The sequence below is a fragment of the Aptenodytes forsteri genome, unplaced genomic scaffold, assembly GCF_000699145.1.
Source record: "Aptenodytes forsteri isolate BGI_AS27 unplaced genomic scaffold, ASM69914v1 Scaffold9, whole genome shotgun sequence".
NCBI classification, from domain to species: Eukaryota; Metazoa; Chordata; class Aves; order Sphenisciformes; family Spheniscidae; genus Aptenodytes; species Aptenodytes forsteri.
In genome coordinates, this window is record NW_008796217.1 from 678,094 (window position 1) to 702,771 (window position 24,678).

The window sequence follows — 24,678 nt, forward strand, 5'->3', positions numbered from 1 at the left end:
TCCTGCCAGCTCCTCCTGCTGCTCCTGGGGAAGCCTGCGGACCTCCCTCACCCGCCCTGTGGTACACTGAGCCAAAGAGCACATCCTCCAGTTCTCCAGAACTGCTGTTTCCATAAACACTTACCCTTTTTATTTAGGTTTCAGTTTTTAAGATGTGAACCTCGGTGATCCAAACATGGAATTAAGTAGTATGGGCTCCCCGGACACATCTAGCAAGGTTAAAAATGTTCCACGATTATGCACATGAAAAAACTTCTCACAAGTATATGCTAGACAACAGTCCTTTGTACCTTATTCACTGTTGCTTACAATCTTTCTACAGGCTTACCCTCTCACCCGGTTACTGCATGATTAACAGAAAGGTCACCACAAACTTTTTTTTTGGCAATAAAGAAGCTGAGCTACCAGAATAATACTTGTGTTACCTCAAACCAGCTGGATGTAATGAACATTCTCTCTTTTTTTTTTTGTAAACTAGCCTATAAATAGAGTATGTTATTCTGGATTACTACAGTAGTTACTGCCTTTAAATGGACATAATCTTTGGGCAAGAGAGGAAGGCCAGTTCCTCTCAAAACCAGAATTACTGAGTTGAAGAATCTGTAAACGTTATCTCATGCTCCTTTTTAGTGATCTTCCATACAGCTTCGGTAACAGCTTTGGGATCTTTAGTGCCCTTTGTGTAGATGTTAAAAGGAGCAAAACTTTGAAGTCATTAATTTTTAAATATTAACTTTTTTTAACCAAACATTTATTAATTCTTTAGCCTGGTAGGCAAGTCAGAATTTTAAACCAGAAAATATACGACCAGAAAAAAAATCCACTACAACCAAGATCCAAGTTTATAAAGTGTGTATTTCTAGCTCTGATTGTTCCAAATACATTTATATGATTATTTTGGAGATATCTAAGGGTGGGGAAGCAATAAAGAGTAATAGGAGGAAATACAAAGCAGGAGACACAGAGGTGTCAAGATTTTGTAAGAAATTACAAGAAAAATCTTTTTGATTACAGTGGGGTCACTCGGGGTGGGGGGAGACAGGCTGATTCTTCTTTTTAACAGCATCGAGCATTCATACTACCACACTACGCTCTAAAAGTAACAGCTCAGCCTGGGAGGTTAATACTAACGTGGCATCTTCTCCTGTAGAACATTTATCCTGAGAACTGAAAACCCTGTAAAACATCCCAGAAGTCAGACTACACAGAAAGCTGAGCAGAGCTGGTTGCTCTCATTCCTGAAGTCCATTCGATTCTCCCCACCCCCACCCCCCCAGGATAAAAAAGGTTTCTTTTATTCTAATGTACTGCTGAGTGGTCCAGCCAAGGCTCACGGCTCTCTCTTGATGAAAATCCAAGAGATTGTTTGGATGACGGTTGTAACAATAACCGTGCCCTATTCATCTGTACAAAGAGAGGAGGATTTCTTTTAGAAAGATGGAGGTTCCAATATCATTTTCTGGAAAGGAACAGGCCTCCACTGAGGTATGAACACTTTTTCCTTTTCTTTTTTTTTAAATAAAACCCCTCACCAGCCACAGACAGCATTATTTGTTTTACAGAAACAAGGAACCTTCTGTTCCTTGACCTCTCATTAAGAAAGTGGTCTCTGACCACAGTAGCACGTTCTTTAAACAAATCACGTTCCATTTTTGCAATAAGACCATATTCTAATAATACTCCCAATTATCACTTACAAGGCACAATTACTGTCCTACCCATACTGCCAGGTAGTAATGGAGTGGGGTTTTTTTTCGTTGTTTTTTTAAATAGGAATAACCAAATACATGCAGATTGTAATCTACAGGCTCACTAAGTTCCAATGACGATAGATGAGACACACAAATCGTGTAACTCTGAATTCCTAAATGGAATTAACAATTTCTAATAAAAAAAGACAGATCTTGAGCTCTAGAAAGTTCACAAAACTTAAAAATAATGCAATTTAATGTGGCAAAAAAGTTTTCTTCCTCAAGAGGTGAGTAGAAATGAAATGAGAGGGGCGCGATTTCTGATTGACAACAAAGGTGTTCCGCAGCACTGTTTTCTGCATTTGCCTGTATTCCATATCCAAATCTTTAACTTTTCAACCAACGCCTTCTGAGCTTTTTCTCCTGTCACCCAGGCACACAGTGGCCACGAATAGTTCTCCGTCTCTACTGCCCTGCTTATTTTTTGAAGAAGACAAGACTGTCCCCTCCTACAAACTGCCCTATGACTACAGACACCACACTCTGAGGTAACAGGTCATCTTGAAGTCAAGTAGAAGTTAGCACAGATAATAAAGGCCTATTAACACAACCTTCTCACAGTTCCTTTGAAGCAACAACTGGACAGTTTCATTAACAGAAATATGCCATTGTTACCTTTTAAATAACAGGCATGCTACTTGGCATTCCGATTCAGATTTCCCACGCGCGTATGAGGAAAGATGGGTCTGTGCTGCTTCAACCTTTGCATTTACATAGATGCAGGGATCTCAAGAGAGGCCAATATGGATCTTTTGAGCGCTGCCTGCATGCTCAGCTGAGGCGCGTACATCACTCCCACATAGCCCTATACTTTGAAAGGTTCAGAGGGAAGAAAACGCAGAAATCACAATCTCCTTGAAGTCATCTAATCTGCTCACGGACAGACGTACTGCATATATAAACAATGAACACAGGCACAAATGGTTAAGAAAGTAATACTTAAGAGAAAGCCTAAAGGAATAATGAAGTAATTTAACATTTAAAATTACTTTGAATTTAAATAGCTCACCTTCACTGTAGAATTAAAATGCTGGCAAAGCCTTTGTGAAGTAGATTTTATAAATTCTAATAATAACTTATAATAACTTATAATTCTTTATAAGTTCACAGAAGAGACTTTGTCATTAATGCTTAGTAGATACAAATAAGTTATTCATTAGTAGAACTCAGATTTGGGTTTTATTATACTCCGTAAAATATACAGGAATCTTGAAGTACTGAAAGAGTGCAGGTAAATACAGTATTCAAGCAGTCGCTATTTCTATGTACATGCTCATTAATTCTTCAAAAAACCCACAAAATTATCAAATAGATCAAAATATTGTCCCGTGTTTTCACACTATGTTCAGAAAACCAGCTGATAATTTACAATATCATAAAGATTTCCAGTTTCACAATACAAAAAGGATAAAAAGGAAATTGGAATCAGTTTGTAGTAATTTATTTGTACTTTACCAGGACATGCAAGGATTCCTTGCATGTACATAAACAAATTCACTTGAAAAGTAACAGTTATAGTTAAAGCGGAGCCAAATAAAGTAAATATTCATATTTAACAGACAAAACTTCAGCTTACTTATGTCAGTTTTTCATTCTTCAGGCAGTTAAAAAAACCACAGTAGTCTGTTATAAATTAAAAAAAAAAATCTTCGGGCAAGTCTGAACTACATTACAGGGACCTGTTTCTGCTGTTTATTTTCTAAATGGAGCACAACAAAGATACACAGCTCTTCCCACAGACCAGACACTGTACTTGTTTTTCTAATAGGGAAATATACTTTTAAATTCACCTCCCCCCTCCTTGTAACGCCAGGGTTTAAAAAAAAAAGTGATAGGGATATACAATTTTAATCTTACATACAAATTTATGATGTAAGGAAGCGGACAAATTATCGAAAAGAACTCTCAGTCACAACAGGCTTATCAAGACATTTCAAATTTTTTATGCAGTTTCATAGTTTCCAAGTTACTCGTGTATTTTTAAATTAAAAAACTCTCAATCCAAAACCCAAAAGTTAAAAAAATCTAAAACTGTGCAACAATTACTGCTTCCCTCCCACATCTCCCACCCCTTCCCTTGTTTATTACACTGTACATTTTTCACCCTGACTTCACCTTGTTAGCTGGTTTAATTTTAGTACTATAAAAGTATGACAAGTTCATTTTCATTTCTCCTAAAAGAAAAAGAAAACAAAACTTAAAAGTACATCTGATTTCTTTCATGCTACATTTAATAGTGTCGGAAGGCTTTCAGATGATTAAAAAAAAAAAAAAAAAAATCAACATTTAAAACCAAATCTAAGCTTCTTTTCCAGAAGTAATTAAGGTTTGGTTAAAACAACTTCTCAGATAACCTATTCCAGTTTTCACAAAAAGGTATTTAATAAAAAAAAAAAAAAAAAAAATCTTTAAGTTATTTGGTCCTTTGGCAATTTGCAGCACAAACAATGCCTACTGTACCAAACTCATTTATTGCCTTCAAAATGGTTTTAGTTTTATTGATAATATTTAAATCTAGCATCCTTTGTGTTGTACAATAGTGTTGTTCATTTATATCAAGTAGGGTGCCCAGTCTGCAGAAATTACTCCTGGCACCAGAAACAGAATGGTAGGATACAGTTAAATAAAACAGTTTTGACATTCTTTTTTTTTTTTTTTTTTTCCATGGATTCCAAGAACATGGATTTTCCAAGAACATTCAAGAATTTATGCTTCTTCTGCAAAATATGCTCTTAAAAATCCTCCTAGAGTCTCACAGATTTTTTTTTTATATGCAACCACAATAAAAAACATCTTCTCAAAGGTCTGTCCTCTTTTTGCATTCAAACACTGATAGCTTTTTTCCAAAAGCGCAAGTCTGACCTTCCAGCGCGAGGGTTCACTCTTCAGACCTACAAAATGTAGCTTCTAGTAGGTCTCAGAATCTGAGTCATTGAGTTCGTCTTCTTCTGTATATGGGTAGCCATCTTCCCTGCCAATGTTGTTGAAAGTACAGTAAGAGCTATGGTCACTCCTCATGATTGGCAAGGAATCGAAGGTGACAGTTTTTGAGGTGTTGGTGTAATGATTAATGGCATTGAATGTAAGGGAAGGTAATGTGCTGCTCGATGAAACAGGCATCATCGTGGCCAGAATGAGAGCTAGGCAATCAGCCACATCCTTATTGGGCGCGCAGGCCAAAGCTGGTGTGTAACCTAGAAAGCCAAGAAAAAACAAAACCTTCATGTAAAATAAAGACAATGTAAAAATTTCTCCAAGACCATGTCATCTTTCAGCTGCAAAAGTATTTTACATTGCTTAGTTCTGCACTGTTTAAAAAAACAACCGAAACAAAGAACATGAAAATTAAAAGCATCATCAATTAGAATTTTTTAACTTTCGGTTACAAAAACAACCCAGAAGTCAGTGGGCTTTGGAACAGAGATGTACTTGTTTTGCTAAGCACAGTCAGACACTCTAGGCCAGTGAGAAAAGCCTGGATTTGAAAATGGTGAGGAAGTCACCTGGCTGAGGAGAGACAACTAATGGCAGCCAACAGTGATGGGTGAAGGCATTCACTAGAGAGCCACTGCAGAAACTACAGCTCAACATGTTGAATATTTCTTCATCCAGAAGCTTCCATACAGCTGTTCATCCCAGACAGTTATTTCAATAAGACTGTCCTGTCTCAATAATAAGCTGGCTAAAGCATCAGGGCCAGTTAATTGAAAAGGCAGAGCATACGATTTCAATCAACCTATGCTTTATTACAATATACAGTAATATAAACTACACAGCCAATGTCTAACTTTTATTTGAGGGATATCAATTAAGACATCCACAGAAGTCTGAGGAAATACCAGCTGGATTAGTAGGCTAGGACTTGCAGAAAGAAACTACACCTCCTGGTTGCCCAGCTGGCCCGGCCAAACTCCTTCTGCCAGGCAATGCTACTGTGACAACCCCCAGATGCAGGAGGTCTTGGGCTGTGGAGTGATTTGCAGTCAGGTCACATAGCTGTGAAATCTCTTCTGGGTAACTGTGGCTCTAACAAGCCACATTTCTCCTTTTGCAGCTTCCCCCTTCCCTATGTACTTGCCTCTACTCATTAAATGTCAAGAAAAACGCTTCAAATTCTTCTCAGTGGAGATCCACGCATTGCTCCCGTCTCAGGCTTTAGGCTTAATGATTCAGCAAGGCACCTGAGGGTAAGCTTTGGCACAGGTCTCGGGGTATAGGCACAACACCGAGGCACTGTAATTGGTGGTGACAATAGCAGCTCTAGAAGCACGGCAGTCACATAAGTACAAGCACAGATAACTGCTAATTCTGCTGCCAAGAGCAAAGCAAGTTCCCTCTACCCGGCTCCACACACAAGCGTGTGGCCAGATCACCTTGTAGCACCCTTGCAGTTATCTCTCGCTGCGTGCGATAGAAATGCCCACAATGAGCTGAACAGGAAGACTCATGTTCAGGTACATTTGGGAGTCTCAAGTCCTGCACTACCCCCAAGTCCACAACTTAAAGGTGTACATCATCCAGGTAAAAAGCACACAAGTAATTTTAAGTAACAGATGGCTTTAAAGCAAACCGCGTGACGGATTTCTATCCAGACCTTCGGAAGGCATGGAAAATGAGGCAATGCCCGTTCTACCAGCAAGTGTTTCAATTACTAAGGAATCATCTTTATCGTAGAAGTAGATCCAGGTCAAGTGTTAGGATAGAGCTCAGGAGTAGTTATCGCGTTGTACAATTGCACAGAAGTTTTAAACAAGTAGGCACATTATGGAAAATAATTGTATCTACAAGTTAAGAAAACAGCAAGCAGGGGACAGACAATCTTGCAGTTGAACTATTACTTGCTCAGGACACACCTTGTGGTTGATGCTTGGAACACAGTAAGACAACAGTCCCTGCCCAAAGGAGCATACAATCCAAGGAAACACACAGATAATTCAAGCACAAAACGCACCAGCTGACCACGTGATAGGGCTGTACAGAAGTGCAGCGCAGCAGATATTTTCATTGTTAGTAAGGTATCACAGCACTTAAACAGCTCAGACTTAACAGTGGCAGTCTGCAGAAGAGATACTTTTTGAGACGATTCAGAAGCAAGGGCCAGAGCTTGCTACGCTTGGATGAAGACTGCGTTTCAGGCACATCAGGCAGAACAGAAGGCTCAGCATTAATACTCAAATGCACACGATTTAATAACTATAGTTGCTGGAGACTGTATGAAGGTAAGATGACACACAAAGTAAGTGCATTCAAGCTGGCCACGCTCAACACCATTTCTTTCACTAACATGATTTGATAAAAACTCAAAGAAGAAAAACGAGCAGTCACCAGCTACCTTTCAGTATCCCAGTTCATCATAAAAAACATTAAAGGCCAATGTGAAGATTTAATAGATTACTAGCTTCTTTTAAAAGTTCTCTAAAAACAGTATTTATACTAATATTCGATTGTAGATCTTAAGCTTCTAGCTTTCATAACTAGGAATGAAATATCACAGTTTTATTCTTGCCTTAGACATAGCAAAATGAAGTAACTGCTTGCACCGTGAAAGACTGACATCTGTGTCCTCCACCACGTTATTTTTGTCTATATTGTTTTAAAATTGTAAGAACAAATTATATTTTTATGTCCCTTAAATAACTGCCAACTGATCATTTATATGTCAGGGCAACAATAGGTACAAATACTTTAAATGTTCTTTTAATAAGATGTTGCTAAAGGTACCAACTCCACTGAAATACTCTTACTCGGTTCTCATATAATGTTCCCCATAATCTGTACTTGTATTTGCATAAGCTTTCACAGCACAAAAAAAAAAAAAAAAATCACTATCTTCATTTATAGACAGGGCAACAGAAGCAGAGTGAGGTGAAGCAGCTTCCTCGTGCAACAGAAAACAGAGCCTAAGTGGTGGACACGGGCTTAAGACGAGGGCTCCCCCTGCCCAAATGCAGAGCTGCTCCCTCCCCTGAGGCTTGAAAGTTTCCATGAAGGTGCCTACAGGAAAATCAGAGGGTTATTAATGCAGTCAGCGCAAAGACAGTTCTCAAGATAAACTGAATGAATTCTTACACTTGGGAAAGAGAAGAGAGTCATCTGACGCATGAGTCATCTTGTAAGCATTTACAAGAAGAAATTCCTTCCAGAAAACTGGAGATCTCCAATATAAACTAAAATACGAGTAAAGGAAGGCTTGGAAAAGAACTAGACAAAAAAAAAAATATTCTGCCCCCCACCCTTTTATTTTTTTTAAAAGCTTGAAAGGCCAATGATCACTGTAACAATGAATCTAGAAAATAAGAGAAACCTCCGTGCTATGTCAGTCTCCAGAGTTAGAGAATGCCTCCTCTCACTACTGTGGTGCACATTAATACAACAAAGAAAAGACAGACCGTACCAGGAAATTTAGCTAGCCTAGTTAGTTAAATAGCAGGGGAAAAACCCAAAATAAAAAAACCTTGAAAAGTTGGTTGAGTGACCAAAACTAAAACTTCAGCTGGTGTCCAATGAAAGAAAAAGCTAGTAATTTCTTTTAAGACAGGTAAACTTGCATAACTAATGTAAAATTCAACAAAATTTTTGTAGATGCGAGTGATGGCAAAATTTCATCAAGACAGGTGTGGAAACATGGGAAAAGAATGGAAAGATTTGAGTGAGAACTGATACAGAACTGAGAATGAACCCTCAACATGACTACTTTTGGGAAGTATACCGGACAGTTAACTTGCTGTTTCAGTTGCATTTAATCTTTTGAGAACCAAGAGGATTACATTTTTTCCAAAGACATTAGTTCTTAAACACCTCAAAAAGTGATCTCACCACATTAAGAGATGCTCTATAACAAAAGCAAGATGACATCAAATCTAGAGTTTTAAATATCTTATAAATTATTTATAAACTGAAATGCAGAGAATTGGAGTGATGTTAGTTTTTTTTCAAAGCTCATGTTTTTCAATAATTTTCTGTAGCCCAGATATAGCAGCAGAGGACTACTAAGTAGTTTTTTTACAGACAGAGATACAAAGAGAGACTCTCGTAAAATAGGTCAATGCAGCCTTTATAGAAAAAAACAGCTTCAGAGACAAAAAGGGGATCACCACTCCATACCAGCTGAGGTTCTGCTGATTACGTTCCATGTATCAAAACACACTTCCATGTAAAACACTAACTAAAACTTTACCTCCAATTTCATCTATCTGAATCGCCAAGCTTGCGTGGCAGATCACCGAAATTACCTGAGCTATGCTAAAGTAAGGGAATGTCAGTATTGTGATGCAAAATATTCCAGCGCCTGTTTCTTCAGTCTGCTTCGCTAAACATAGCTTTCACCCCCAAAAATGCATGAATCATACTCTTTTAAGCCTTTCTAATTATATATAAAAAAAAAAAATCAAAGTTTCTCCTATACTTTTACTGTATTAGAATTGAATAAGTGTAATTTTTTTTTTTTTTTAGAAACACTTACACTCTAGCAGTAGTTGTAAAATCAAAGACAAGTAGACCTAAAGCAGAACGGGGCTATCACTACTGCCAGCTTTTCCATTTACTATAAAAGGTACACTATGGAAATCAAGAAAACTTTTGCAACAGGTTTAGCAAGCCTGCTCGCATACTAATACTTCTAAGAATTAAGAAAAAATTACAGTGACAGGTGAAATAGATTGATAAATCCCACAAAAATTTCCCTTGCTCTCTCACAACTCACAAGTATTCATCACTTTGCACATACTGTGCTTTAAGCTGGTACATTCATCCAACAGAAAAAGAATTCATTATGAATATTCTCAAGGCTGCTTAAAATTTTATAAACAAAGCTATTGCTATTAGAAACAAAAGTTAAGAACCACGTTGAGGAACTAGATTAGGTAGCACTCAAAGTTACTTTAAAATTTAAACTATGAGCAGAATTAAAAAGAAATTTAACATGTTGCAGTTAGATCCCCAGGCTGCCAGAGAACTGTGACTTCTATACAAACAACTCTTTCCTCTGTTATGTCAAAGATCCACCCTAACAAGGGACTGGCTGCACATGAAAAGCCCACAAAAATACAAACAACATCTCCAGTTAGCATACTTGTGATGAGAAACAAGAATCAAAAAGGTACGTTTTCCAATCTTTTCATTTTAGGGAGTTTCATTTAGCGGTTACCCCTGTACCCTGTTTTAGACAAGGAATGATCTTTAAATCACCCTTGTCACTTTAAGCAGTGTAAGCTGAGAAACACACAGAAAAAGTCACAGTAAACATTAAGAGAAGAAAAACTTTCCAAACTGGAAATATAACTAAAACTGTTAATTAGGCACATCCCTTCTGAAAAAAAAACCAAACAAAAAACCCCCAACACAGGAGCTCTTATGCTTTTAAAAGCACAGCTTTGGAGGACCACAGATGTCTTACATGAAAATATGCAAATAAGAAGTCAGTAGATCTAATTTTCTTTTGTTCTTACAAGGAATAGGATTTATTCTCTGTGATAAAGCAGTTACTTTTTCTTACTTCTATGTGCCGAAAAACTCTATTAGAGCCAGAAGCTTGAGACCAGTAACTGAGATCTGTAATTCATACTTGCTTTTAAAAACTAACACCAGTAAACCTACCGTGACAAAATGGATGGCAATTCAATCCAGCTTAACAGCTGAAAGTTATATTTTACTTTGAGCATTACATTTTTTGACCGCCTCCAGTATGGCAGAGCTAGTGTATTCATTATAAAACTACAAATGCAAACCAAACATTTCTATGCCGTGACCTGCATTGTTCTGAAAGTTTTCACTCCCCTTACACTTCCGCTGCTTTGCTAAAATGATCCATCACCAACGCAACACATTTTTTTCTATGGGGGGAACCTACTGCAAGGCTCATATGAAATTCCCAAAGGGTTATTGCTTTCCAGTGAGCTGAGTTTAAAACCACAGTTCCTTAGGGGGAAACAAAGTTAAATTTATTCTTACCATTTTCATCTACAGCAAGTACACTTGCTCCCTTCCCTAAAAGCTCTTGAACTACAACCGTTAGTCCATTCCGAGCAGCAACATGCAGAGGTCTGCAAAGACAAGCAAACTGGTATATAAACCTTAGAACAAGATATTAAGTAAGATAGGTAGCTTGCAGCTACTTAAATGATTATTGAAGTATTTATACTGGTATGTTACTTACACATTATATAAATATTGTAGATATAATAACCAAGATGGGAAAAACAGCAAATCTCTTTTCTTATTGCAAAGAAACTATACAATAACAATTTTGCACTTACTTTCCTCTTTTTATGGCACCACACAGTGAGGAATTAGCTCCTAGAAGACACCTGCCTGCTTATGAACTTTATCACGTTAAAAATTTAGAAACATCTGGTGCCTTACTGTTGATAAATCCTTCACTGAACTGTTGTAACAGATATCACCACATCTGAGAGTTACTCCATGCCACTGGCAATAATCATTAGAATAGTAACAGCAGAATGGTAGTCATTGTATTGCATGTAAATGCTTGTAAGAGATGCAGAAGCATTTCATCAATCTGCCTTTTAGAAACCACTATATTCCACTGTGACTAGAAATGAAAAAAATATTTTACAGTACAATGCATGAAGCTGGAAAAACAGATTACTTTTCAAAACCTCAAACTATTAACCATAACCCTGTTTTGCGGTGACTTGATCTATCAAGGAAAGTGTAGCTTTACCTCAAATATATAATTGTATCTTTTTCAAATGCAACAGTTTTTCGAAGTTGGTTCCCACTGGCTTAAAACCCTACCACCACTCAGCAGGAAACAGAATGATCAGCTTACTTCCCTTCTGCTTTATATTGCTCTTCATTTGTTTTGAGCTTCTTAAAATTGTTTGAATTAACTGTGAACTATATTTTGATTTGGAAACAAGTGACTTACTTAGAGACCAGAAATGCAAAAGATACAATTAGGAGAAGCTGTATTAAAGTATTAAAATTCAAGAACTATTGCATACTACAGATGCACTGAAAAATGTGCCATAATTAAAATAGAGGCCAACAATTGTAATGCTTATCTTGGCACAAAGTAGGACATTGTTTATGATGAAAGCTGTTTAGAAAGTCAGTTTAGTTATTAAAAAACATTTGCTAAACCAGTAATATTTTAAACAACTGTTAAAATCTTGAAATTTATATAAACATTTCATGGAGGTGTGAATATGTACCTATTTTTCCCCATGACATCTCTTGATCATCCTATATGAGCCAAGGCATGTGGGTGGAATTAGATGAGCCTGTGGTAGCACACTTTCCCACTTCTGTTCCCATCTCATTTTTGCTTTTCCTCCTCCCAAGATATCCCCCCCTTCAAGCCAGAAATGGGGCAATGAATCCCTTTCCAGCTTTCTGGTTATTTTATGCTGCCTGAGGTGCACCACAGTGAACAGCAAGAGCAGAGGAAGAATTCTTACTATCTTAACTCCTTAGTTCAAGCGGATCTCTGAGAATATTTGGAAGAACTGTAGGAATTCGAACATGACAGATTCCAGAAGGGATGTAAGGCCAGAGAAATACACAAGTTGCTTACAAGTTCCAGTGTTTTTTTTTCCTACATGGTCTGTGATAGCATTCTTAGCAATTCATGTACATCACTCAGCTACATATCTGGTGTCACATATTGCCTATAACACAAATACATTCTTTAACAGGAAAAAAATGCAGAAGAGTCATTTTAATAGCCCATCCTGAAATATATTCCCCAGTATGACATAGCACTACATTTTTAAGTTTTCCTCATGATTGGGCTAACAAAGTAGGCTTAATTCTACTTGAGAGAAGATCTTCAGGAAGCATTAAGAATACTATATTCTCCATAATATTTAATAGAAAATAGTCTTTCATCCTAGTAGCAATAGGTATCTTTTCCTAACAGAAAGCACGCTGAAGAATAAAAGCGTACTTCAGCTATGTTTTTTATTAGCTAGCTTTGAAGAGCAAGTCTTAGTTTACCTCCAATGAGTTGTTAACTGAAGTGAATTTTAATTGAAAAATTAGATAATTTATAAAACAGAAAAATATTGGTTTACAGGTAATCTCAGCAGATTGCAGTAATTCCACACAGGATTCCCTGAATCACAATACTGTAAGATTTATTTATCTTCTATTTCACTCAGCTAAAATGAGAACTTTAAGTATGAACAAAACACCATTTCACTTCAAGTCGGTTAAACTCTTGGTACCTGTTAAGCAATTCAGGCAAAATTCAACTGATTTGGAAAAAAATTCTGAAAAATATTCCTCTGTATGAGCAAGATACTGGTTTTAGCAGAAACACACCAAAAACTCATCTGTAAAACACACTCACTGCTGATACGTACGTTTGCAAGGCTGCATTGGTGGCATTGATGAGGTTTCTATCCGTAATCTTCTCCAGTATTAACAAGGCACTAGTTTCATGACCCTTAATACAGAACAAACATCTGTCATATAACAAATACGCTTCAAAAATTGCTTTGAACGCCTTTTCAAAGTAACAAGTTAATATTTGCAAACAGTGCTTGATAACACAAAGCTCAGCACTGGTAAGTCAGGCTATGCACGCACCTTGCTGCAAGCCAAATGGAGTGCTGTGTTCTTAGAACTGTCTTGCAAAGTCAGATCAGCCTTAGCACTGCTAACCAGCACCTCTGGGGAAATAAAGATTTGTAAGGAACATGCTTTTAGTTAATAAAGTCTTAATGGCTTACATTTGTGCAAAATGAAAACATAGTGTTGATAAAAATATATCCACAGGAACGTTAACTATAAGGCAACTTTACCCATAGTAAGATTAACAAACTTAAGAGCAGAAATATATAAAGCTTTCTCTTTACCAACTGTATTTGTCTGTCCATTTTCTGCAGCCATCATTAAAGGAGTTTTCCCAGAAGAATCTACAGCATTTACTTGAGCATTGTGACTGAGCAGAAGCTGTAGACACTCAACATGATCTGTAAAAGCTGCTGCGTGAAGAGGAGTTCTACAACAGATCAAAAGACAATAGGGGCATGTTCAGCCATGCTTTCTACTTTATTCGAAGGGGCATGCTGACTGTGATCCTGCAGATACAAAAGACTGGGCAGTCCCTCTCACTGATCCTTTGAAATCAGTATTGCTGGAGTTGTGACTGCTGACTTTAGAAAGTCACCTTCAAGTTTCAAATAATTCCCTCTATGTCGTTTATAATAGACATACAGTTTGATTCAGAAAAAATAAAATACGCATAAAATACTACCCCCAAAGTGATACAATTGAAAACATGCTCAAACTTGCCTATATAATAAAAAGCCAATTCAAGTTTATTGCATCAGAACAGGATTTTTAAAAAGCTAAACTTTTATTTGTAGCACAGAATAAAAAAATAAATTCTTCAAAGAATAAAAACAGAGGGAAGGGGAACTTAGTGTAAGTAGCAAATACAAACCCCCTAAATGATGACAGAATTTAGCAGAGCCACTTTAACTATTACACTACAAACATTCTTCCACTGTGCATTTACACTCTTACCTTCCTTTTGAATCTGTTGAATTTACAATACCAGCACCTAGTGTATCAATTAACATTTCTGCAGCACCTTCATTGTCATTTATCCTATAGGGAATTAAACAGACTGTTATTTACAGAATGATAAATCTTTTGTTAAATACAGCAATGACATCTATGAAGAATAATTTTGCACTTCCTTACACAGCACAATGCAACGGACTGAAAGAATTTCCTTCCATTTTCTGGAAAACTTCCTGTTCCAGGAGGAGTTCTACACAACTGTCATGACCTAAAGCAAATGTAAAAGTTAAGCATTAAAAAAAAGGGAAAAGGTCTATTTATGAATTACAACAAAAAATATGTATCTAAATTAGATTAAGCAATATTTCACTTGAAAGTTTCAACGACACGCTGGTTATATTCGATAGGGCTACGTTTAGGAACTAAGACATTTTTAGAATCCTGAAAATCAAACTGACATTTAACACTGTAAACTTTGTGAAATTCAGAAGGGATCTCATGCTGTCTGAAGAACATCCAGAACACTTAATTTAGTTCTTTACACCTCCACGTTTCAAACTTTTCTGTACATTCACCACTTAGTCTACATGAAAATGTCTCTACCATTTGAGGATTATTTTTGTTCCACTGTCTTGCTAAACCCAAAGAAAAACCAAGTCGATAGTCATAACAAAAGCTTAAAAAGAACATGTTCAACCTATCATACTATTATTTTCAAAATTCTATAGCCTGCTACTGTACAGGTAACCAACAACTGTAACTATCTGTTTGATCTTCGACGCGTATATGCAGAGAACCTTCAGACAACAGTGAATGTTGGACTAAGATTTGTATTTTCACAAGTCCTGTCAAATTTTCATTCTACAAATCAAGCATATTTCAGTTCTGTTTCATTCAGACACTGTGGTCACTCTGAAAATGGACCAAGCTGTAAGAGTTTAATTTTATGAATGTGATAAAGAGACGTTATTCTAGTTCAAATTATCAGCGTATTACCCAGTTGCTTCAGCTGTGAAGACAGTCTCGTTAGTTATTCACTTAAAAATAACTGGTGAAGTGAAGCTCTAAACCCTTACTTTTTGATCTTTCTCTGTCACGTGACTCAGAGGTGAAATAAATGAGAACCTCTACTATGTCAGAAAGGAACACACAGAACAAAATCTTTAGCAAAGGAGCCAAATGAGTGTCCTACCTTTTAAGGCCTCCCTCACCCCCAAATCCAAGAAAAGTATCAGTGAAGAAAAGGATCAGTGAAGAAAAAAAAAACCTTATTGAATCACTTTTATATACTTTAGCTTCTTGTGCCTATCAAGGTTGATTTGAAGGAAGTTTAAAAAAAGATTTAATCTGAAACCATTCCTCCCAAGACTCCCTGTGAAGGTTATTTTTTTGGGATGTGTGGCACATCTCTATTCACGGGTACTATACTGAATTTCTTGAAAGACTCCGAGACATAAAACTAAGAAGGCAGTTTATAACAAAAATGTAGTACAAAAATAAGCACATATTATGTATTAGATGTTAATACGTTTCCCCTCAAGATATCACGTCCATCATATTGTCACATTGACTAATATGAACTGAAAGAGGACAGGCTTTATATGTTGCTTTTATAAGTAGTAGTAACTTCTATCTCAATATCAACAAATACATTTAGACCTATATTTTAACTTTAATGTATTTTACCATTATAGCAGGCCCAATGCAGTGATGTATAGCCGTGATTGTCTGCTATTGCAGGTACTGCATCCACAGATGTAGCCGACTGCAGGAGAGCTCCTAGAACACCTATATGTCCACATGCAGCTGACAAGTGTATAGGGGTTCGCCCCCTACAGTCTCGTAATAAGGACTTAGCACCATGTTGAAGCAATGCTTCCACACATTCCTCATGCCCAGTCACTGCCTGTGAGAGACAGACAGGAAATAGCAAGTTTGCAAATATTCATGTATATAAGCCAAGGTGTATAACTAAAGCAAGTAAACTTCAGGCAATTTCCTACATTTTTAAGTAATAACAAAATAAGCACAGTTATTATTTTTATTCCTGGAAACAGCCATTCTGTTGGAAAAATAGCAATGTATTATCATATTGATGACAATAATTTCGTGGAATAACACTGAATGAACTGCTAATCTCTAGGGCTCATTCAATTGTCTTGTCTGGCAGAGACTATTAAAAAAAAAAATTGGCATATGGCATGCATCACGCTTTTCTTCCTTCCATTAACATTACCCCCACCCCATAACAAAAAGCTGTACTCTGGGATCTCTCCAGTCAACACTTACAGCAAGATTAAGAGACTCTAGAAGTCCAAAAGAATTGTGAGGGTACGGAGCAAACAGGCAAAAGCTTGCCTTTTGAAAGCAACTAAAAAGACAATTAAAAACTAAGAATGGCAAGATGAGAATAATGAGAAATTCATTAACACTACATATTAAGACTGTATTTGAAATTAATATGTATAAAACTGGAAAGCACAGAAAAGGAATATTCTCTTACCCCTCTATGTAATGCCGTCCTTCCCCACTTATCTTTGGCATCTACATTTGCTCCTTTGTTAAGGAGTGAATAAACGCAGTCGGTGTGCCCATTGAGAACTGACAACATCAGAGGAGTCCTAAGCAGAGAGTGAAATAAAGCGTAATCTACAAGGAAATTTAACAGACTAGCACTCAGCTGAAATGTAACAACTACTATCCTTCTGGACAATGCTGTTAAAATTTACATCATCAATGATCTTCTCTAGCACTACCTTCACTCTGAGAATGCCACTCATATTTGCTTTTTAGATACAAGAAAAGAAATTAATATCCCCTAACTCAGAAGTCCTGATTAAGTTACTAGAATCCATTTTTTCAGCATCTAGGCAATAAGACATTTTAGTTTCCTCCCAACTGAACAAGAACATTTTTCACTGCCAACATTATGTTTATTGCAAAATACAGTCTCATTTGTCCTTGTTCAAATATCATCTCCCTTTAAAGTAATAAATTAAAAATCACCAATGTAAAAGATTTAGTTTTTCCTTTTATAAAATGCAATAACTTGTGAAGAACAGAATGTGTATCATTTAAACTCACTGCCCATTTCCATCTTGAATGTCCACTGCATTCTGTGGTTCTGCATTTCCTATCAATAGCCGCAAACATTCTGAGTGACCATTTGTAGCTGTAAAACATCATAAAAATATGAGTTTTACATTAATTGCCTTTGAGTATCCAGCTCAAACAGAACGGTAACCTGCTCAGACTAAAGCCCATTAGCTTGAGAAACCACTGTACAGCTTTACCATTGTTATAACTTAAATTAAAGACAAAAAATATGAACACTAGAAAATTATTTCAGAAATTAGGTATTTCTCAACTGTACAGTATTAAAAGTAATTGATTCCAACTGTCAATTGCCAACAGGTATTTGGTTTTTTACATATAAATGAGGCTGCACACATTAACCGTAATTAGAATATATGCTTATACAATATCCACAGGAAGGAATAATTAAATATAGTCATTAGCATAACTTTTGCCTGTTTTAAGGCACAGGTAAACACATACCTAGCCAATCATACACAGATTTTTTTTTAGCAAGTGTAGCACGTGCACGGTTATGAAATGATAATTGAAATCACATTTAGAAAGAGAGGAAGGAAATGTAATGCATAGAAGTAATTAACCAAGCAGTTAAAAAAAGGAAAAAGAAAAGAAACAAAAAATTGAGAAATCACATTTAAATGCAAGTCATGAAAGAGAAATGATTGCTTGTTGGAGGGGAAATTATTTCTGACATACAGCTGGCTGTATTCAGTCCACATAAGAACAGTAACAATTCATGCTTCTCTAGCAGGCAGAAACGCTAACAGAAGTTAGGAGAAGCTAAATCAAATAGAAGACAGCTTGTGCTCATGGACAACAAATTAAGTGGTTAGAATGATGATGTTTTGTACATAATGCTCTTTTTACTGCAACATTTCTATAACACCATAACTATAAATGTCAATTTAAATAAGCCTGTTTTCAAAGGGAGGAAAAAAGAAAGAATATGGTGTGAATGCTAGACTTTGAGAAAAGTAGGTTTATATAAGTTTTCTAGGAAAGGCAGTGAGAAAATACTGCAAAGGATTGCTGTTATTTTGAAAACACTGAGGAGTCATTTAAATCCTTGGAAAAAACCCAAAGTATAGTTTTCATGTCTCTTCTCAAACTGACAAAATTCTCCAAGACTCCAGTCATTTTTAGAAGTATTTTACTGCCAAGACAGGCAACACAATTCACATATCTAAATTTGGGCCTACAGTTTGGGCTGCATGAAAGACAAGGAGAGAAACAGGAACACGTATGCCACGGACACCTGTCAGCACAACTAGCCTAGCTAGTTGAATGGACAAGGACAATGCACCCTTCCAGAGAGCAGCGTGGAACGGCACTCCTTGAGCCGAAATGATTTATTGGGTTAATACCAGTTTCCACCCGCAACTGCTTTGTTGCGCCTTTCTCAGCATAGCATATACCTTAGAAGTCATCGTCTATTCCTAAACACCATTTCTTAGAACATTAATGATAGAGACTTTGAAACACGAAGATGATCCACTTCAAAAGCCAAAAATTTTAGAGGTTAGTGGTTAGCACATACCTGCAGCATGTATTGGGGTCCTCTTTACAACATAATCTTTCACCAAGATTGATGCTCCCTGATTAATGAGCACATCTACACATTCCACATGTCCCTTAAAGGCAGCAAGATCCAATGGTGTCCTTCCGTTATTATTCCTCACATCAAGGTCCAGCAGCGACTGTACCAGCACTTCCAGAGCTTGATGGTGGCCATGATAGGCCTAAAGAATAAGAAAATTCTTCAGTCTTCCCGTCCTTCACATTTTCCCTTTCTTATCAGGATTACATAAATGAAACTATGAAGATAGTACTTTTGTTTTAACATGTGGAAGAGCTACTGATGCAGCATGTAAGTAGTTACGACTAATTTAAAAAAATCCACAATTTCCAACAAGAAGATTGGTGGGTTTTTTCTATTTTATCCTTTCAGTCAGCAACTGAAACTACTTTCAGAAAATCGTCTGTCTCCCATTTGTATAACTACCAGTATTTTGAATACTGCATGTTTCATTGCTTCATGTTATAGTTACATCACCCTCAGATTATTGCAAGTGAGGAACATACACAAACTTTACTAATTCCTATTAGTTTTTTAAATAAAATATTTAAAAAAGAAAAAGCCAGTAAAATTTGTAAGTAAAAAGAATACAGTACAAATAGCTACAGTTAACGTAACTGGTAAAACAGAAGGGACTTAGGGGATGAAACAGTTAAGAGATCAGAATGGATATACAAGAATAAAAAAATAGCATAGAGAATACTTTGTAGGTATGTGTCAAGACAAAGCGTAAAAATTAGTAATTAAAATAAACATCTACCACTATGGTTTTACAGTTTCCATAGTAAGTTTTAAATGTATACTTATGGATATAAAACCTCTGCCCCCAGACAAAACTCATTTCCAGGAACAGTCTCTTCTAACTGCTTTCATTTACCAGTATTAAAGATTACTTTTTACTTTGGCCACATATATATATGTATGTACTGCATGAGACTTAGGCTATTTTCAAAAAGTACATTGTGGTTTTTCAATTGCTCGAAGTCCAGTGAAAAGATGAAAGCTACATATTGAGCTAGTTACTCTGTATTTTGAGTATATTTGTATAGACAGTTTCATCAGGTCCTCTACTACACTACTCTTTTTTCAAATCTTTCTTAAAGTATTAAAGACAAACATTTCTCAGTGCAAATCTATCTTAAAGTATTAAAGACAAACATTTCTCATACTAAACAATGATAAGGGTAAAACAATGATGATGATAAAAAAAGTCATCATTACTTATAGAACAAGTCTTCTAAAAGTTTCATTACTATAAATTATAACATAAATCTTAATTAGAAGAAATGAAAGCTGTTCCATGAAGCAAGTTTCAAGTGAAACGCAAAAATCGCCCTGTACAGCTCATTCAGGAATATTATGTATGTTTTTTTGCGTTTCATTTATTGTTATTGACCTATTTTAAAAAAATACTGAATGAATAAACCTATGTCAACAACTGTTTGCAATCAGATAAGCTATCATCACTACAGAATGAAATACTTACAGCTAAATGCAGTGGACTTATAGGTGCTCTGTTGTCTGAATCATTCAGCATGTCAGTACCTGATGTTTCCATTAGCTTAGCAGAGAGAGAAAGTCAGAATGAGTGCAAAACCCTCTCATCTTTAAAAACATTCAGCAATAATTGCTACAGTTTCCACTATACACAGATTGAAAAACGAAGGAAGAAAAATAGGAAGAATAATATAGGATTACAGTTTCCTTAGGCATTCTAGATCTCCTTCAACATTTAAAAAGTTTGAATTGCAATGACTGCAACCCCTCCCCCATATTCGTCTCCCAAGCACAGTTGTTTAATTTTGCATAACAATGCAATAATTAAATCAGAAACTAATCTAAAATTATTTTTTTTCTGAAGCAGCCATATGAAATAATATAGATGAAATGCATACAAAGGGAAGACAAGGACAGGCGACAACAGCTGTAGTAGGAAAAAAAACCCAACCAAACAAGTAAGCATTTAGATTAGGTGAAAAGTCAGCAAGAAAACAATATGAAAAGCCAGAAGGCAGGATTGATTTCTCAGAACAGAAAAACATTTCCCAAAGAGGAGAAATGGACTCAAAAAAAGGCACATGCGTTATAAAACAGGATTAAAATATCTATGTGTATACATTTTTATTTGTTACTTTCAGATGTGTTCTGAAAATTTAATTCTGGGTCTTTTTCAAGACCATATTTAATTTAGTACACTAGTAGAATTAAAACATTCGAAGTGTTTGAAGAACACCAGATACATTCAGATCACTAAGTTTTCATTATCACAATTTTATAACATGGTCATACAAATACTTAAGTGAAAAAAAAAAACCGCTTAAAAATTATGTTCTATTTTAAAATTCTGAATTGCAATTAAATCTAAATTGCAATTGAAAATAAGTAATACATCTGTGCATTGAAGAAATGGTTGGATAAGTCTAAAATTAAGCAGTATTTTTAAAATTACATGTTCCCTTTTGCTGTACAGTAGTACTTTAACAGTGAGAAATAATACACTTACAACATCTAGAGGCGTTTCACTTGCAATCTGCAATTAGAAACATTCAGAATTCGTGTTTGAATACACTTGAATATAAAAGTATAATTTGTATAAAAATACTAAGTTGTATAACACAGAGAAGATAAAATTAGCATATCAAATAACACACACATTTTTGCAAAGGGATTAATAAAAAACTACCCACGGCTTTATTATCTAAAATTCTATTACGTGGCCGTTAGTTACTGTAACTACATGAACTATTTTAAAAGGCACCCTTACTTTACAGGTTTTTCCTACATTTTGATTTGCTCCTTCAGATGACATTTGTGAAATTTCTTAACACTTCTCAGTGGGATAACCTGTGGTTATTTTATTTCAGCCATCAGGAAAAAGATTTAGCAGTGTATTCTAAGTTAAGAAACAAAACTAATATCCCACATCCTCAACCAGTTATCTCTTCATCTCAGAATGTATTATCTTTTTAAGCCAGTATCTACCATCTTAGCTCCTCACCTTGCCCCTATTTTAAGAGTACCAAGTGCTTAAATATTTATCCTCACAATAAATATGTGAGGATATTTCAGCCCCCTTCAGGGGCTGAAAAACACTGTCGACCTAGCTTACAGATGAAGAACCAAGGCGGAGGAAATCCCCTAGCCTCTGCATCACGCTCTGTAAGAGCAGCTGTTACAGCTTTCATCTATGATACGTTTTCTTACCAATTCAAGACAAAAGCGATGACCATAAGCAGCTGAATAATGAACTGCATTGTATCCTTGTTTGTCTCGGATCCCCGGATTGGCATCATTTCTTAGCAAGTATTCCAGGCACCTATTTAAATTGACATATGCAACCATATATCTAAATGTTGAATTTCAACTTTACACTAAGTGATAAATTGTTCCAATTCAATTGGAAAATAGAATACAGCACACAGGAACATTGATTTAATATACAATATTGGCTAGGACTAGAGAACACCTAAGTCATTACACCGAGTGTTAAGGTCAATCACAAAGCTTCCAAAATTTGAGACTCCTTCCCTGCAGACTTCCTGCATCCTCTGAATTATCTCACTTGGTTAAAACTACTATTTCATGGCTATTTTCCTCCTAGCTAATACAACTACAGTTACCTTTCTTAATATAAATTATTAGTATTTTTGTATGTTTTTCTGTATCAGTACATTCTTCTATACTTAATACAGAAGGAAGAGAACCAATAGCTGAGTTCTTCATGGGATGTATCCAAGAGTCACACACACATACACTTCCACTACCAGACACTAATGTATTGATTTTTTTTTTTTTAAATATAGTAAACACACTTAGTTGTTGGCATACTTATATCCTACCACTCCTTACACAAAGTTATAAGGCAGAACATGATCAGCAGTTTCAACCACAGACACTCGGCCAGGAGGATGAAAAATAGGATATTAAAGTCAGCTCCCTCTCCCTGTTTTTCTGTTTTTAAGAGACTCCATGCATGCACACTAAACTATTCCACCAATAACCCTACTTATTCATAATTTTATGTTTATCATTTCAGCAACATTTTGCAAAGCCTACAAATAATGAGAATGAGAACTCTGAAGCAGTAGCCACCAGAGAACAAAGAGGTAAATTGATCTGGACTGAACTACCTGACACATAACAATCTCAGCTTCAAGATAACAGGATGAAGACTGGTGAGAAACAAACAGTCCCAGATTAACATCAGGTTATTTTGCAAATGTATTCATGAGACTGTAATAAGAGCCCCCAAACATCCACATAGACACTGAGCAAGATCAAGATTGTACAGAGCCTCTAAAGTTCTGAATTAATAGAATAGGAAAGGAGGAGAGATTTTAGATTCCTTTTTGACAGATTAAGATGATTCTGGTACTTAATTTGTCTCAGTTTGCTCAAACAGTTAGGATTATGAAAAGTCTCCTCATGTCCTACCTTAAGCAGAACCTTCAGGATCTAAGAAACTGCACATACCATTTTACCTGATAACAGAACCAAGACTGCATCTAAATCATAAGACTACCTGACTTGAGAACAGAACATCTGGTACTTCAGATCCTTGGATCTGATCTCCCAGTCTGGGTTCATCAAAGCTGAATTGATTCAAAACCATCTGCTAGTATACTGAATGACTGGATCATTTGCTTCCAGCAGGGGGAAAAAAGACTTCATGACATCCCACTTGTCAACATTGCACATTGTGATTAGATTGTCTGTTGAGACCTGGGCACAATATTTTTGAAGAGAAGACCAGAAAGCTCTGCATGTGTTCTACACAGCTCTGAGCTCAAGAACACTGATATGAAACGGTTGGTCCTTTTGCACCGAGATATCCACTATTTTCACAAGCGCTCTCTGCCTATAAAGTATCATCTGTTATGATAGAGCAAAATAAAGAATGGAATGGGTGGGTCTTCTCACCACTGAAGGACACCTGACCATTCAGGAAAGGACCACCAAGCAGCTAGGGGAACATCAATCCCAGAGAGGAGTGAGATTTGTAAGTCTTGTGAAGTATACTGCAAAGCTACGTGCTGCTCTGTGACTAAAACACAGGTAAGACATCACTGAGGTAGTAGTTGTACATTCAAATGCAATCATCTCGCTTATGACTTGGAACATATCCTGCAATAGAAGGGCTTTCTAAAGACTGAACTAGAGCTAAACAAAATCTGGGAGGTGAAAGTCTAAAGACGCCCAATCTCTGTATGGCCACTTCATCAGGCAGACGTCCAGCAAGGGAGAGTGACGTTCCAGTCCTTCTAAAATGGGTTGTTACAACTGTTGGTTTAGGACTATTTGTTGTTCCTGTGGCAAATCCAGACAGGAGAACCTTGCATTGATAATAGTCCACCTTTAAGTGACGCTACTTTGTACACAACACATACTTTACATTACAGTTGGAAAGACTAATTCTGTAGATCAAGAAGCACAGAGACATGCCCTTGGAATGCAGAGATGTTTATAGCTAGTCACCATCATGACCCTGAACTTGCTGGTGAAGCCATATGGTTTTCTGAAGTGTACAACAGATCACCATCCCTTCTTCTCTCTGGGATTATGAAATACTTCTCCTTTATCAAATAAAATGCATGTGAAGCTAAAAAATCTATTATATTATCTTGTCAGATCCAGCTTGGAATCGTTCTTCTTTAGCACAGTTCATCTAAAGGTCTCACAGATTACCATTATCAGTAGTGACAAACAGGCCAGTTAGATACACTGACAATATGAGGGTTTTAGTTTCCATTTATCTCATGG

The 24,678-nt window shown here is 36.3% G+C and overlaps 1 protein-coding gene across 2 annotated transcripts in view; it reads right to left on the reverse strand.

Moving 5' to 3' along the window:
• Positions 1-2,911: 2,911 nt before the first annotated feature.
• The window catches only part of ANKRD28 (ankyrin repeat domain 28), a 130,363-nt gene continuing 108,596 nt past the window's right edge, over positions 2,912-24,678 (reverse strand). For both annotated transcript variants that reach the window (XM_019474480.1, XM_009288585.2), the window contains exons 15-28: positions 22,123-22,234; positions 21,422-21,448; positions 20,405-20,479; positions 18,880-19,081; positions 17,331-17,418; positions 16,750-16,867; positions 15,933-16,152; positions 14,427-14,514; positions 14,247-14,330; positions 13,574-13,719; positions 13,305-13,387; positions 13,079-13,161; positions 10,701-10,792; positions 2,912-4,945 (exon numbers count right to left, since the gene is read on the reverse strand). In XM_019474480.1, coding sequence (XP_019330025.1) covers positions 4,659-4,945; positions 10,701-10,792; positions 13,079-13,161; positions 13,305-13,387; positions 13,574-13,719; positions 14,247-14,330; positions 14,427-14,514; positions 15,933-16,152; positions 16,750-16,867; positions 17,331-17,418; positions 18,880-19,081; positions 20,405-20,479; positions 21,422-21,448; positions 22,123-22,234 — 1,705 coding nt within the window. In that variant the 3' untranslated portion in view covers positions 2,912-4,658. The remainder of the gene's footprint in view (positions 4,946-10,700; positions 10,793-13,078; positions 13,162-13,304; positions 13,388-13,573; positions 13,720-14,246; positions 14,331-14,426; positions 14,515-15,932; positions 16,153-16,749; positions 16,868-17,330; positions 17,419-18,879; positions 19,082-20,404; positions 20,480-21,421; positions 21,449-22,122; positions 22,235-24,678) is intronic.